The sequence below is a fragment of the Antechinus flavipes genome, chromosome 3 (assembly GCF_016432865.1).
Source record: "Antechinus flavipes isolate AdamAnt ecotype Samford, QLD, Australia chromosome 3, AdamAnt_v2, whole genome shotgun sequence".
Taxonomy (NCBI): Eukaryota; Metazoa; Chordata; class Mammalia; order Dasyuromorphia; family Dasyuridae; genus Antechinus; species Antechinus flavipes.
The window spans coordinates 185,613,545-185,628,844 of NC_067400.1; the positions used below are offsets into that span (position 1 = coordinate 185,613,545).

Consider the following 15,300-nt stretch of genomic DNA (forward strand, 5'->3'; position numbering starts at 1 on the left):
AATGGCTTGATTTCTTATAAATTTGAGTCAGTTCTCTATATATTTTGGAAATGAAGCCTTTATCAGAATCTTTAACTGTGAAAATGTTTTCCCAGTTTGTTGCTTCCCTTCTAATCTTGTTTGCATTAGTTTTGTTTGTACAAAGACTTTTTAATTTGATGTAATCAAAATTTTCTAGTTTGTGATCAGTAATGGTCTCTAGTTCATCTTTAGTCACAAATTTCTTTCTCCTCCACAAGTCTGAGAGATAAACTATCCTATGTTCCTCTAATTTATTTATAATCTTGTTCTTTATGCCTAGATCATGGACCCATTTTGATCTTATCTTGGTATACGGTGTTAAGTGTGGATCCATGCCTAATTTCTGCCATACTAATTTCCAGTTATCCCAACAGTTTTTGTCAAATAGTGAATTCTTATTCCAAAAGTTAGGATCTTTGGGGTTTGTCAAACACTAGATTGCTATAGTTGACTATTTTGTCTTGTGAACCTAACCTATTCCACTGATCAACTAATCTATTTTTTAGCCAATACCAAATGATTTTGGTGACTGCTGCTTTATAACATAGTTTTAGATCATGTACAGCTAGGCCTTTATTTGATTTTTTTTTTCATTAATTCCCTTGAGATTCTCGATCTTTGGTCTTCCATATGAATTTTTTTTGTTATTTTTTTCTACAGGAAAGACTTTAAAGATCAGCAGAAAGGGGCTGTGGTTATGAGGTGGGAGTCTGGTATGCAATCCTAAGCCTCAGCTCTAGTGGGGCAGGGACATACCTACCAGTTCCAAAGCAAAAAACTGTGCTCAGATTCCTAGACGGATCTCTGAAAATAGCTGCACAAAACCCTTGAATTTTTGGTCAGTGCATTCTCCACCCTGAGTATTAAGCTAAGAAAAAGAGCAGACAACAAAAAAAGTCTCTGATAATTGAAAGTTATTATGGTGACAAGGAAGATGAAAACACACACTTACAAGATGATAAAGGCAAAGCTCCAATATCCAACGCCTCCAAGTAAAATAAGAATTGGGCTAAGGCATGGAAAACGGCAAAGGGGACTTTGAAAATCAAGTAAGAGAGAAGGAGAAAAATTTAGGCAAAGCACTGAGAGAGATGCAAAAGGTAATATGAAAAGCAAATGAAAGAAGAACACCTTAAAGTGTGAAATATCTCACTGGGCAAAGAACCGATTAGGAAATAGATCTAGGAGAGAAAAATTTAAAATTATTATTCTACATGAAAGTAACAATTAAGAAAAGAGCCTGGACATTATATTTCAAGAAATTATCAAGAAAAACTGTTCTGATATTCTAGAACAAGAGAGTAAAATAGAATTTTTTAAAAATCCACTTATCACCTTCTGAAAGAGATTCCAAAACAAAAACTCTCAGGAATATTATAACCAACTTCTGGAACTCCTAGGTCAAGGAGAAAATATTGTAAACATCCTAAAAGAAACAATTCATGTATAGTGGAGTCACAGTCAGGATAATACAAGATTTTGCAGCTTCTACATTAAAGGACTAGAGAGCTTATGATATTCCAGAGAGCAATGGAGCTAGAACCAAGAACCACCTACCCAGAAAAACAGTATCCTCCAGAAGAAAAGGTGGTCATTCAATGAAACAGAGGATTTTAAATTCCCTTACTGAAAACGCTTCACTGATTTCCTACTGCCCTTAGAATGAATGATAATCTGGGCCTGAGGCTTGAAAAAGAAATAGTTTTGGAATCAGAAAGTCTAAGTTGGAATCCTAGCTCTGGCATGTATGAGGTGTTACATCGAAGGCAGGCCACATAATCTCTTTGAGGCTCAGAGTTCTTATTTGTAAAAATGAGAGGGAAGGAATCAACAATCTCTAAGATCCCTTTCAGCTCTAAATTTAGGATTCTATATAGTTATACTTTTTGGCTTGATTTCCCTCAATTCTATACATGACCTATATTTCAACCAAATTGGAAAACTATTATCAAAGTATTCTTTGAAAACTAGAACTTTGGTGCTTCACTAATGATACCCTAATTATCCTGGATAGCCTTTCCTTAGATTTTTATCCAATGAAAATCTTGTCTTCAAAAACTGGTCTTTAAGGTCCAGCTCAAATACCACTTCATCAATGAAACTTTTTCTGATCACGCCATCTAAAAATAATCTGAACTTCTTATGGTTCTTTTAACATTTTTAGGCTACATATGAACATAATTCCTAATATTACCACTTGAAAAAAAGTGTATTGATAGAATCATTATACCTGAAAGAGCTTGTAAAATACAGTTGGACCATTGATTTGTAGTGCTCAGATTAGTATAAAGCAAGAAATTATTTTTTTAAATAACTTTTTATTGATAGAACGCATGCCAGGGTAATTTTTTACAGCATTATCCCTTGCATTCACTTCTGTTCCGATTTTTCCCCTCCCTCCCTCCACCCCTTCCCCCAGATGGCAAGAGTCTAAAGCAAGAAATTATGAGAAAACATGATATACATTTGAAAAAAAAAAACTACATCATTGAACTATTTAAACAAAAAATTGACACATAGAAAAGGAACAAAATTTACATTGACGTGTATAATAATTTTATAAAGACATTTAGCCAATGTAACAAGAAAATCACAAGGTCCCAGAAACATAGAAACTTAATAATGGATAAGTAATGGCACTATCTATAGTAATGTACTAACTTTTGGGAACTATGGTTTAAGAAGGATATTAATAAACTGAAAAGTGTCCAGAGGGCAAATAGGATAGTGAAGGGTATTAAGTCAATGTCACATGTCAACTGCTTAAAGAATCTGGACATCTTTAGCTTGGACAAAAGAAGACCCAGAAGACATGATAAGAGCTCTTCAAGTCAGTGAAACAGGAACTAGTCTTTTTAAGTCCATTTAGCTACAGAGTTCAGAATAAGGAATGATAAATGGATGCTATGAAGATAAAACTTCAAACAATTTAAGCTGTCAAAAAAGTGGAATGTCCCGTTTTGTGATATAGATTCTTTTCCCTAGAGGCCTTCAAGCACAAGCTCACACTATCACTTGTCAGGTTTCTTAGAGTACGGAATCACTTTTTGTTTATAGGTCAGAATATGTGGCCAACAAAGGTCTCTTCTCACTTTCAAACTATGGATTCAGTGACTGTTAGAAGTAACTCCAATTAACATAGACATCTATCTTAGTATGTAAGTAAAAAATTAAACTTTTCAGAAATAGTAATTGCTTAGAATTGGGTAGGAGTTTTCTGATTACTTTGATAGACATTTATATGAATTATTTATAGGACCCCCTCTAAGTATGCAGTCTCCCTAAATATCTGCTTTTATTAGTACTGGAATATGCTACACATTAAACGAAGGATGAAAGAAAATCTAATTCTGTTTCTATTTTAAGCTCCCTTGATCTGAAATGGAATTGATTACTATCTATTCAGGAAAGAGAATCATAAAAACTGGAAGCCTTTGTTAATTCTTACTGGAGTTCCAGGTTAATGTTTAAAGGGGTCAAAAAACCCACTTGTTCCATGACACAAAAAGGCAAGCCAAGAACAATTCCACTTAATGACATTTTCTGATTCAAAAATGTATGCTAAAATCTTTGAAGGAAGCCTTGTTCCTCAACCAATTTACTTTAGAAAAATTTAACTTTACTTTAGAAATTTACAATTATACTTTACTTTAGGGGGAAAAAAGCACCATCCTTAAGTAAACTTAAATATACTTGATAAAACAAAAGACCACCACACTATACTAACATGGTAAGGAATCTCTGATTCTTAAAACATTTTTATTAGCCACATAATTCTATGAGGTTTTGAAATATGTCTAAATTAGATTCATCTAATGAGTATTATTATAAATAGAATATCATACCAATAATGTATACAATACTAGTTATGAAGAATAATGATCTTATAAAAAAGAAATGATTGGACTGAATATGCAGAATAAGAAACATTTTTGGACACTGCCAATGTGGGAATTTATTTTGATCAACTGTTGGAATCCTTACTAACTGCTAACTAATTAGAGTTGATCTAATCTATTTTGGGCAGAACCTGAAACAAGGTACTAAGTAGAACTACCCATAATCCCTCTCTCTGGAAGGAGCATAAATAGGCCAATGGGCCAGTCGGAGAGTTCTTCAGAGGAAGACGCTACAAGTCGAGATTTCACCGAGTGAAGAGTGGAGCTGGCTGGAGGCTGAAGAAAGCAGAGGCAGAGGCTGAAGGACCAGACCTTTGGATTTGGTGACATTCGGAGAGAGCTCTTGGAACCAAGCAGAGAGATAGGCCTCTAAGCTAACCGGGCTATATTGGAGATAATAAAAGATCTGAACTTTTATCACCTGGCTGTATTTTGAGAAGAAAAAGCTCACCACAATCAACTATATTTGCTTCATTAAATAAGAAAAATAAGATTTAATTTAAAAATAAATATCAGATTCTTTGTTTTATTATAAAATGTATGTGGTTTCATAAAACTAAAAACAGGGCGAGAGATATAAAAATGAATTTTCAATTATTTTTAACAACTGAGGCTTACCTAACTGGATAAATTGTGGCTCACTTTTCACACCAGATCCTGCTCCTGTACTGGCTGCTACTTCCACACTATATCGAATACCAGGAATTAGAGATGGAATAATTACAGAAAAGGTAGAACCATCCACTGTCTTGTTTATATGGTATCGACTTTCATTGCCCAGGCACCAAACCTGTAGGAATATAATAAGTGTTAAATAAGCAAAATTTTTCAATCTCTGTAGCTATCAGAAAGTAGAGGATTCTCAAATGGAGATAGTCCAAGTCTTCCAACCATTAGTTTAACATATGGCATATCTAAAGTATTACTTTTGTGACTCCCTAATTCCAGAGAAAGCCATCCCAAACAAAATAAATCTTATTTTCTCCTAGACTTTAAAAAAAGACAGGTGACAACAGTTTTAAAGTTTAAAAATTAAAATTTAAAAAGATTTAAAAATTTAAAAGATTCATAAGTCAACTTATTTATTATTTATTATATATCAGACATTGGTACTAAGCATTTCTAAGCACAAAGGACCAGAAAGGCTTTTATCTTAAAGAGAACAGCTTCCTGATAAGTAAGTGACTAAAAATCAAGCACTTTTTGTCAAAATTTCTTCAGACACCTAGATGAGAGATGAAAGTAATCCAATTTACTTTTTTAAAGAAATAGATGCCTACTATATGAAAGGCAAAAATATCTTGGAAATTATTTAGTGGCTTATCATTTTTTTTCATTTTAGAACCAAAGATAATACTGAGGTGAGGGGTAAATTATCACTGATTGCTTTAAGGTAGTTATAGACTTAATGAGCACCGTGTGTTATGGCTTCCTATTTCACATAGCAATATAGCACTCATCATCTCCACAACCATAGCCAAGTCATTTTTCCTGTCCTTGGGTATAAAGTTCTTAAATGTAAAAGAGGTAAGGTAGAATAGAAAACCTCTAACATCATGTTCCAGCTCAAAATACCACATAATATATGAATTCCAGAAAATTACTAAGGTTTGGATTTCAATAATTAAATTCATGGTTAGTTCTTTGTTTTTAAAGAATGCACAAGAATGTTGACAGGTTTTATAATGATATTATAATATGATTCCAGAGAAGAAAGTGATAAAAAATTATCATCTGAAGAGCTTTGTATTATAGCACGACAGAACATGGCTTAATGCATGCTGCTACTTGAACTAAGTGAATGAAGTGGATTCCACCATTATCTATATAATTTCTCTTAAAACAAAGATTAAAATTAGTATTTTCATAATATACTTTAATTGCATAAATCTAACTCTTTATTTCAAGTTGTGACTGACATGAAAAAGATGTCTGTGAATAATTTTTCCACTGTTACACAGCCAAAATTAAGCCATAAACGGATTTTATGCCAATCAGAATCTGAAAGATACTTCATTATTTTCAATTGATCATGAAGTTAAGAATTTCTTTTTGAAACTCTTTTCAAAAACTTTTTTGAAGTTAAGTTTCTTTTTCTTGAGGGGCAGGGCATGAGAATAAGAAGAAAGAAGGATGCCTAAGTTACAGTATTTTATTTGAGAACTCAGAATTCATCTCACTTTAAATCTAAAATTTTTTTTCTTCGAGAAACATCCCGTTTTCTGTTGCCTGAATCATAGCATCTTGTCCCTGAACAGCTTGGAAATAAAGTTTTTATAAATGTGAATATTCACTTAAAAGCAAAGATTCTGAACCTCTTTTTATTCCATTATTTAACACTTCCCTATCTGACTTTTTATTATAGTCCCCAGAGAGCATTACTTTACAGAGAAAAACGAAGGCATTCTCTGAGTTCCTTCTATCCCTCTAGATCTCAAAATCCTTGAAATCATCTTTCATTCTTTTCTTTTTATTCTAATTTTAGATGAAGAGATGTACCTATATCTCACCAAGAGTCATTTCTCTGTGTTTGTATTCTCCATCCCATATCCACTTGTCTTTTCTGGCAGATTGCCCCTGAACTTATTGATCAAATCATCAACAAGTATTATTAAGAGATTAGTGTTCAATAATGAACACAATAATAAAAAAGACAACAATTTAGAAAAACTTCAGAATTCTGATCAATGCAATGATCAATCATGACTACAGAAAACTGATGATAAAGAGGTATGGACAAGAGATAAAAGGATGAAATGTGGTGTTATATTTAGAAAATGTCAAGTAGTTTGACTTTACTATACTTATTACTAAGGAAATCTCTAGAAAAGGACTTGGTAGTAGAGATAGAAATGCAAATGAAAGAAAGAAGCATCCATTAAAAAAAAAAATGAATAAAGAAAACTCCCCAGTAAAAAAACAAACAACAAAAGACCAGGAACATTTTCTTACAATCATATTATATTTAATACATTAAAAAAAAAAGAATAAGTGCTAAACATTCACAGTTGTATACAACTTAGGTTCTGTTTTGTATAGTGAAATATACATGCTTGTGGAAGTTAAGATTATTATAAATATTTAAAAATAATTAAATGGAAACAGTTACTATATTTGCTGCAAACCCTCTGTCAAATGTTTTGTCCTCAGAACAGATCAATGCAATATCCATATCATTATCTATATCTAGATAAATGTAAATAAGACAGACAGATATAAATAGATCAGATGGATAGATTGACTGATAGATCGATGTAAGTTTCCTACCATGGCCTTTCTTTTAATTCATTTCTGGAGATAATCAAAGTTCTGAAGCTTTAAAAACTTTTTTAAAAAGTGTTTCTGGGATCAAAGTGGTTTGTAAGTTACTGTAGAGATGAGGGTACACCACAAGTCTTTAATCAGGTCTTCTATTGAATTCAGGGACAGTTCCAGTTGTCCTGATCATAGATCCCAGATGTCTGGAGGGGACAGTGAAGCAGCTGCCACTGCATAGCCCTCCCTCACTTAATTCCAATTTATTTGTATGTCATGGCATCACTTCCCTCATGCCAGTGTCTGTTATAAAAACTAAGGACAAACAACAATGTATCAATAGGAATTCTACTATGGTAAAGTGATAACAGAGGTCAAAGATATGAAAAAGTATTTTAAAAGGTAGAGTTAACTTTTTCTAATTCTTAGTTCAAAGTGATTAGTTTAAAGAATAAGGTCCAAGGTTCAACTATTTTCTGTCCATTCATTAAGAGGATAAATGTATTACTATTTCTAAAGTTTAAAAATAAAGATTTAAACAACAACACAACAAAAAAAATACAGTTTGATAAAAAAAAAATTCCAGTATGGTAGAATAATACTGTTCATTTGAAGGAACAATCAATCAATCAATCATAAATTACAGGGGAAATAAGGCATACTTGAGTTTTAGTTGTGACTCTAAAACTTCCTAGCTGTATGGCCTTGAGTCAATTACTTTTTTTTTTTTTTTTGAGTCTGCTTTCTTATTTGTAAGTAATTTCAAAAGATCCTTCCAGATCTAATTTTTTAAAATAAATCTATTATTTTCTACTGATTAATATTTTTAGATTTTCCACCTCAGTCATTATATCAAACCTAAACTCTTAAAAACATTTGCAAAATTTATAGATTATAGACACAGGTCTTAGGGGTCATCTAATTGAACTCCTTTTTAATAAAAAAGAGGAAACTGAGTCTTAAAAAGGGGAAATGAAATCCCCAAGATCAAATAGGTAAGAAGTAGAAGAATCGTCATGATTCTAGAACCAGCCCTCTTTCAAAGTTCTTAATTTTGGAAGGCAAATATTAATTTTGACTCAATCTGTCATAAATGTTGGGAAATATATTAAATATAAAAGCAATTCATGTAACAGAACACATTATGCTTTCACTTCAAAGTAAATAAAATGTAATTTAATGTTTAAAATATTGCTTTAATAAAAATATCATTATTGTTGTAAATAATTTTTAAAATTCCACAATGCAGAACTACTGATTACGCATGTTAGCTTACATGACAACAATACTGAGATGATACTGTCCACAAGAGAAAGAAAAACAATTAGAAACAATAAATATTTTTGAATAAAGACAATGAATCTTTATTATACTTATAACAGCTTTATCCATGAAATTTGATTCCTTCTGTTTTACAAATAGATAAAGCCTTTTCTTTAAAAAAAAAAAAAAAAAAAAGGTTTTTTTGGGGGGGAAATGAGGACCACTTCTGATTTTCAATTAATTGATATTTAATAATTTTATAATGTAAAAATAAAGAATTATTGAGTAAATATGAACATGATATTTTACATGTATTCTTTGTACCAGCAGATGGAGCCAAGAATCCACAGACAAATTATTTAGTTTTTCTATCTCAAGGAATAAGTATATGTTACCTTATATTCTTGGACCATTCCATTTTGGGTATCTTCTGGGGGTGGCTGCCACGTTACTAGAATTGCAGTTCCATTTCCATCATTCTTTGATATTGTTACACTCTGGGGTGGAGCACTTGGTGCTGTTTAAATAAAAAAAAAAAAAATATATATATATATATATATATATATATATGTGTGTGTGTGTACATATGTGTGTATGCGTACACATATATTCACATATACATATGTGTATAATTATGTATATATGTATGTGTGCCTGTATGTATATTTAAAATCCTGATTTGCACTGAATTACTGAAATGCACATAATTTGAAAGCACAGAAGAATTATCACATGTGTCATTAGGCTTTAAATCTATTCAATTATACCTAGACATTGATCAAATTGTTCAAAGCTTATCAGTTATTAAAGAAGGTTCTTCCCCAATAGAAGTCAGGACAAATTCACACTTCCTGTCCTTGGATCCCCTTTTTATTGTACCAGGAAAAGGTACAAATGTCTCGGATTACATGGCAGACCAGAAGTCTAATAACAGCTCATTGAATTACAGTCAAAATCAAGTTACTTACTAATAACTAGGCAAAAGGATACATATAATTTTAAAATGCAAAGACCAAATCTCTTCAGGAAATTTTTATATTTCAAGATTATTTTTTCCCATTTTCTTTCTTTGACATTTTTTCAGATTATGTATTATGCTTTGAATGGGGGGTCCCTCACAGTTAACAAAATGTTAGTTTATTACTCTCTTCAAAAAGTCATTGATGCTTTAATATGAAGCAACACCTATGTATTATCCAAAACTTTACAAAACTTACATCCAAATTTCATGCAAATAATTTTTAGGATTAGAGAAAAAAAGACTGATATATTTATTTTTAAAAACTGAAGTCTTTAGTTAATTTAAAAACTGGTCTTCACAAAATAGAAAAAAAATAAAGGATTAAAGCATTTTACTAGAAATTAAGTTTTATGTAAACCAAGTTAGTCTTATATGAGGTTCAGTCAAAGCAAATCGAAAAGATGAAGAGTTTAATTATATGAAAAAATAAAAACAAGTATATCCTAAAATTTAGTGGGTGACATTTGGATAAAATATTCTCAAATGTCCTTCTTATATGACATTATATAGCATGTTTATATTTTTATCTTATACATGCATTTGTTTGCAAATCACTAAGTTCATTTACTCACTATGGCATTTTGTTTTTCTCTGAGTCTTTTAAAACTTGCAAATAGAATGTGATTTAATTAAATAAAACTGTTCAATAGGTTGTCCAACTTAAAAAAATAATTTTCTTAGTTTCAATTTAAAAATGATACCTAATGAAAGTCGTAATAAACACACATACATATATTTGCGCACCCACACGCGCACCCCCACACACACACACATATATATATATATATACTTGCCTTCTTCGAGGGTTTTTGCAAATTTTATTTCACTATCTGCTCCTTGAAATTCATTAAAGAAAGGCCGAGCTTTAATTTCATAGATTACTCCTTTTTTGAGTTCTGGGATAACAATGCTATTTTTTGTTGGTGTTCTAACTTCAAAAACTAGCCACTCAGACTCTCCATGGTTAGTACCAGAAGGCCTATAGAGAATTTTATATCCTTGAATATATTGAGACTGTTGATCCACCTATAAAAAAATTTTAAAAATGTTAATTAATATTATGCTCTTTGCCAGTGAAATAGAAGATATATTTTATATATATCTTTTATACTGCAAAAAGAATTTGAACATCAAAACTGAACCAAATTGTTTTACTTCCTATAAAGATTTCTTTAAAAATCAAAAAAGAAAGAAAAAGAAATTGTATACTATATGGATTTTTTTAAAACAAGAAAAGGTGTAAGAGTTGCACCATTATTTATTGACTCCTGAGAAAATGTCCTTTCTCTTTCAATGAGTTCAGTGCCTGGTTCATAGTTTTCATTCCTCTTCATAATCTGCTCCTTGCATGAGAGAACTTCAACAAATACTCTATTTACCATAACTTTCTAATTTTTTAATCTATTCAATTCCCTTCACCTACTACTCTAGTTTACCCTCAGCTATACAAATGTATATTTTTCACCTGCAAGTGTTTCATCTACATTCGTAATCTTCAAACTTCCTTCATCTTATTGCAATCTTTTATGATTTCATTTTTATTCCTTATGATACCCAATTTGTCCTCTTCACACTCAATGTGATCTCCAATTCCTTCAACCTTAAGTTCTTTAACAAGCTGTTATTGGGGTAGCTAGATGGTGCAGTGCAATGAGCACCAACCCTGAAATCAAGAGGACCTCAGCTCAAATCTAACCTCGAACCCTTAAAACTTATTAGCTATGTGACCCCGGGAAAGTCACCTAAACTCAAATACCTTGCCCAAAACAAACAAAAACAAAAAACCAAGGAATCATGTATAAATTAGCTACATTCTTCTAGGTTCCCTCCCTTGATAGCTTGGTGAATTACTTCCTCCACAATGTTCTCTACACTTAAATCCCTGTAATGTAGAAGTTTGGAGACAAAGTTCTATACAGTGGCAAAAGGAAATTGAGGAGATGTCCATCAATTGGGAATGACTGAATAAGCTGTTGGATATGAATTTGAAGGAATATTAGTATGCTTTAGGAAATGATAAAGGGGATGGTTTCAGAAAAACTCAGAAAAAACTTAATGAACTGATGCAAAATGAAGTGAACAGAACCATTAGAACATTGTACACAGTATAGTAAAATTTTAAAGATGTTCAACTGTTAAAGATTTTGCTACTATTATCAATACAGTGATCCAGGACAATTCCAATAGGAATCATGATAAAAATGCTATACATATTAAGACACAAAATTGATAACTCTTAGTGCTGGCTGAAGCATATTTTTTTTTTTCACATTATTTTTGTTTCTCTTTTGCAACATGGCTAAATTTGTATGCCTTCATTTGTATAATGGGTAACATGCCTTCTCAGTTAAGTAGAGAAGAGCTGGGGGAGGCATAACATTTGGAAATCAAATTTTTAAAAAATAAAAGGAGGAAGGAAAAAAAGAAAAACCAAGAATTTTCAGTTTACCTTGTTATATATTTAAAAGAAAAAGCAAATGAATAATTACCGTCCAATGAACTTCAATTGAAGAAGATGAAAGGATGGTAGGATTATGAAGGTGCAAAACAACATTGCCCAGTTCTCTCTGGACCTGCTTGTGATCCACACCTTGACTTGTTGGTGGAATATCTGTAAACAAGTCAAGAACATTGCCTTAAGCCATACAATATAATATTAACTTGCAAAAATCTAAAAATAATCAATTGAACTCAGCAATTACTAAACTTATAGAATTACTGTGCCCATTTTTTATCTGCAGAGAAAGGGGATTTGTGAAAAAATAGAAAGAACAAAGATAACAATAGTAAACAAAAGCAATAATGACTTCTCCCAGCAAGTGACTCTTAAGACTTAATAAGAAAACAATGATTTCATGAGACAAGAAATTTTAAAACAAATCAAAAGACTGAAATAAAAACTACAAAAATGCTATCTAAAAGTAAAAGCAATTACCATGGAAAACATAATCTAGAAATCACTAGACAAAATGAAAGCCCCACAAGGGAAAAAAAGAATATATACATCATATTTCAAGTGATTATAAAAGAAAACTATCCAAAATACTTAGAAACCAAGGACAAGTCCGAAAAAGAAAAAATCCATGAGTCTTTATCTAAAGAAAGCACTCACATAAATTCCCAGCAACATAATAGCCAAAATCCAATGTCCAGGAACAAGAAAAACAAAACAAAACAAAACTACAAGCAGTCAAAACAAAAGAATTCAAGTGCAAAAGAAAGCGAGATCATATATTAGCAGCCGTTATCACAAAGAAGTGGATAATACTCCAGGAGACAAAAGTTATACACTTACAACAAAGAGTAACAACTAAATAGATGACTGTAATTTCACAAGGAGAAAACAGACCATAGTGAAAATGACAACTATAAGCTTTCCTGATGAAAATAGAAGAACTGCATTTCAACTACTTTGAAATACAAACAGAGGATTCAAAAGGATCATAAAAATCTAAAAATGTGCAATCATAAGGGACCAAATAAAGATACATTTTATATATTCTAATATGGAGAGATGATATGTATATGCTTGTATTTCATGTAAATCCATGCACACATGAAGTTTAATAAGGCACTAATTAGTCTAAAAAGTTGTGAATTCCTTGAGAGCATGAATTATTTTTTGCTTCTTTATTTTTACCTTTCTTTCCCTACTATCTGACAAATGATAAGTGCTTAATATATTTGATTTTATTGGCTAATTGTAAGTTTTGGAAAAATTATAACACATAATCAAGGTATATACATTGAAAACTATACAAACAAGAAGGAAGGGGTGGTAGAACAATTAATACCTGTGTATTCCTCATTCTCATTTAACTTTAGTCAAAGGATGGAAGAAAACAGATTTAGGATATTTCTCTCAATGAAGAAATAGCTAGGGAGGTGGGAACAGGGAGAGGAAAGAATAAGAGGGAGGGAAAACTAAAGGAGTAATTAAGCCAAAGTCAAAAACAACAGCAACAAAATCCTCTAAATAAAGATATAGATAGAGCAAGAATTATTTTTTGCTTCTTTGTTTTTACCTTTGTTTCCCTAGTGTCTGACAAATGATAAGGGCTTAATATAGATGATTTTATTGACTGATTATAAGTTTGGGAAAAATTATAACACATAATCAAGGTATATATATTGAAAACTACACAAACAAGGAGGAGGAGTGGTAGAACAGTTAATACCTGTGTATTCCTCATTCTCATTTAACTTTAGTCAAAGGATGGAATAAAACAGATTTAGGATATTTCTCTCAATGAAGAAACAGCAAGGGAAGAGGGAAAGGGGAGAGGAAAGAATAAGAGGGAAGGAAAATTAAAGGAGAAATTAGGGCCAAGTCAAAAACAACAGTAACAAAATCTTCTAAATAAAGATGTAGACCAAGAATGATGATTCAAGAGGAAAGAAAGGATAAGAAGGAAAGTGAAGACTTGGAACAGAAAGTGAGAAACAAGAAGAAAGAAAAGTATACAACAATACAATGGAAGGAAATGGAAAATTAAAGATCATTGCTATAAATGCTTATGGATAAACAAAACAGAAAAGAATAGCAAATTGAGGTAGAAAACAGAATCCAACAATATTTATTTGTAAGAAAGAATTTAAAAATAAAGTTTCAGAATTAAAATAAGGATTTATAACAAAATCAGATATACTTCAGCTAAAATAAAAAATGCAGTTTTAACAATCATGATTTCAGACAAGGCAACAATATGAAATGAAAAGAAATTATTAGTAAAGAAACTTACACAACATCATATATTATGACCATAATAAATTTGTAATAGGAAAACCATAACCATCACTGACTAGAATAATAAACAGAAAATTGAAACTAATGATTATATAAATGAATGCAGAAAAGTTTTGTCAAGACACAATATCTGTTCCTTTCTAAAACATTAGAACAGATAGAATTAAATGGATTTTCTTGAAAAGTAGCAACTCTAGAAAACCAAGGGCCAGTTTTATCTCTAACGGGGATAAACCAGAGTCTTTGCCCAATAATATTAGGATTAAGTTAAAATGTCCATTAAGATTATGACTAATCTCTCTTTCTTACGTATATGCACATTAAAATTTTAAAAATCTTGGGATTTAGTATATTGTGCATTTTTTGTATTATTTTATGGAACAAACCTTATCAAATACATTGCCTACACTCAAAATATAAAGTCATGATGACTTAGAAGCCCATTGAGATAATTTGATGATCCAATTCTAATATAAGTACAAACCTGGTAAAATAACTTTGGAAAGTGATCTACTGCAGAAAATGGATTATAAAGAACATTATCAGAAGATGGCAAAGGTCAAAAAATTCTAAGCTCTCCAAATTTTCATCACAAAAAAATAGCACCGCAAACATAGAGCAGTAAAAATAAACACAAGTTGGATAGAACAGTGGTGCTCCAGGGACAATCACAGAAGATCTGAATGAAGATATCAGTTTGCCCCTCTATATGTGTCGGCTTAGTTTATGGTTCCAGGTCAGAAGGGAGAATTAAAGAAGGGCCTCAGGTAACAGGACAATCACCCACATTCTAGTCCTAGAGGTAATTGCAATGATCTGCTATAAAAAAATTAAATTAAAATTAACAAGCAAACAAAGGAGAAAGAATCCAATCACAGAAAGTTACTATGAGGGTAGAGCCAAAATGGTGGAGAGGACAGACGTATCCTTCTGAACGTTCCTTTACGCTAAAACTATTTTTTATGAAAATGAGCCTTGGAATTAGTATTTGACTGTCAAAACCCATGAATACTGGGAGCACAACACATTACCAAAAGAAGTTAATGCAAAATTCACCAAAAAAGGTTTGTTTTGCTCCTGCACAGGGATGGAAC

The 15,300-nt window shown here is 31.5% G+C and overlaps 1 protein-coding gene across 4 annotated transcripts in view; it reads right to left on the reverse strand.

The window, feature by feature from the left end:
* The window catches only part of ROBO1 (roundabout guidance receptor 1), a 464,510-nt gene that overhangs the window by 85,951 nt on the left and 363,259 nt on the right, over window positions 1-15,300 (reverse strand). For all 4 annotated transcript variants that reach the window (XM_051984356.1, XM_051984358.1, XM_051984357.1 and 1 more), the window contains exons 13-16: window positions 11,949-12,070; window positions 10,254-10,485; window positions 8,834-8,955; window positions 4,539-4,710 (exon numbers count right to left, since the gene is read on the reverse strand). In XM_051984356.1, coding sequence (XP_051840316.1) covers window positions 4,539-4,710; window positions 8,834-8,955; window positions 10,254-10,485; window positions 11,949-12,070 — 648 coding nt within the window. The remainder of the gene's footprint in view (window positions 1-4,538; window positions 4,711-8,833; window positions 8,956-10,253; window positions 10,486-11,948; window positions 12,071-15,300) is intronic.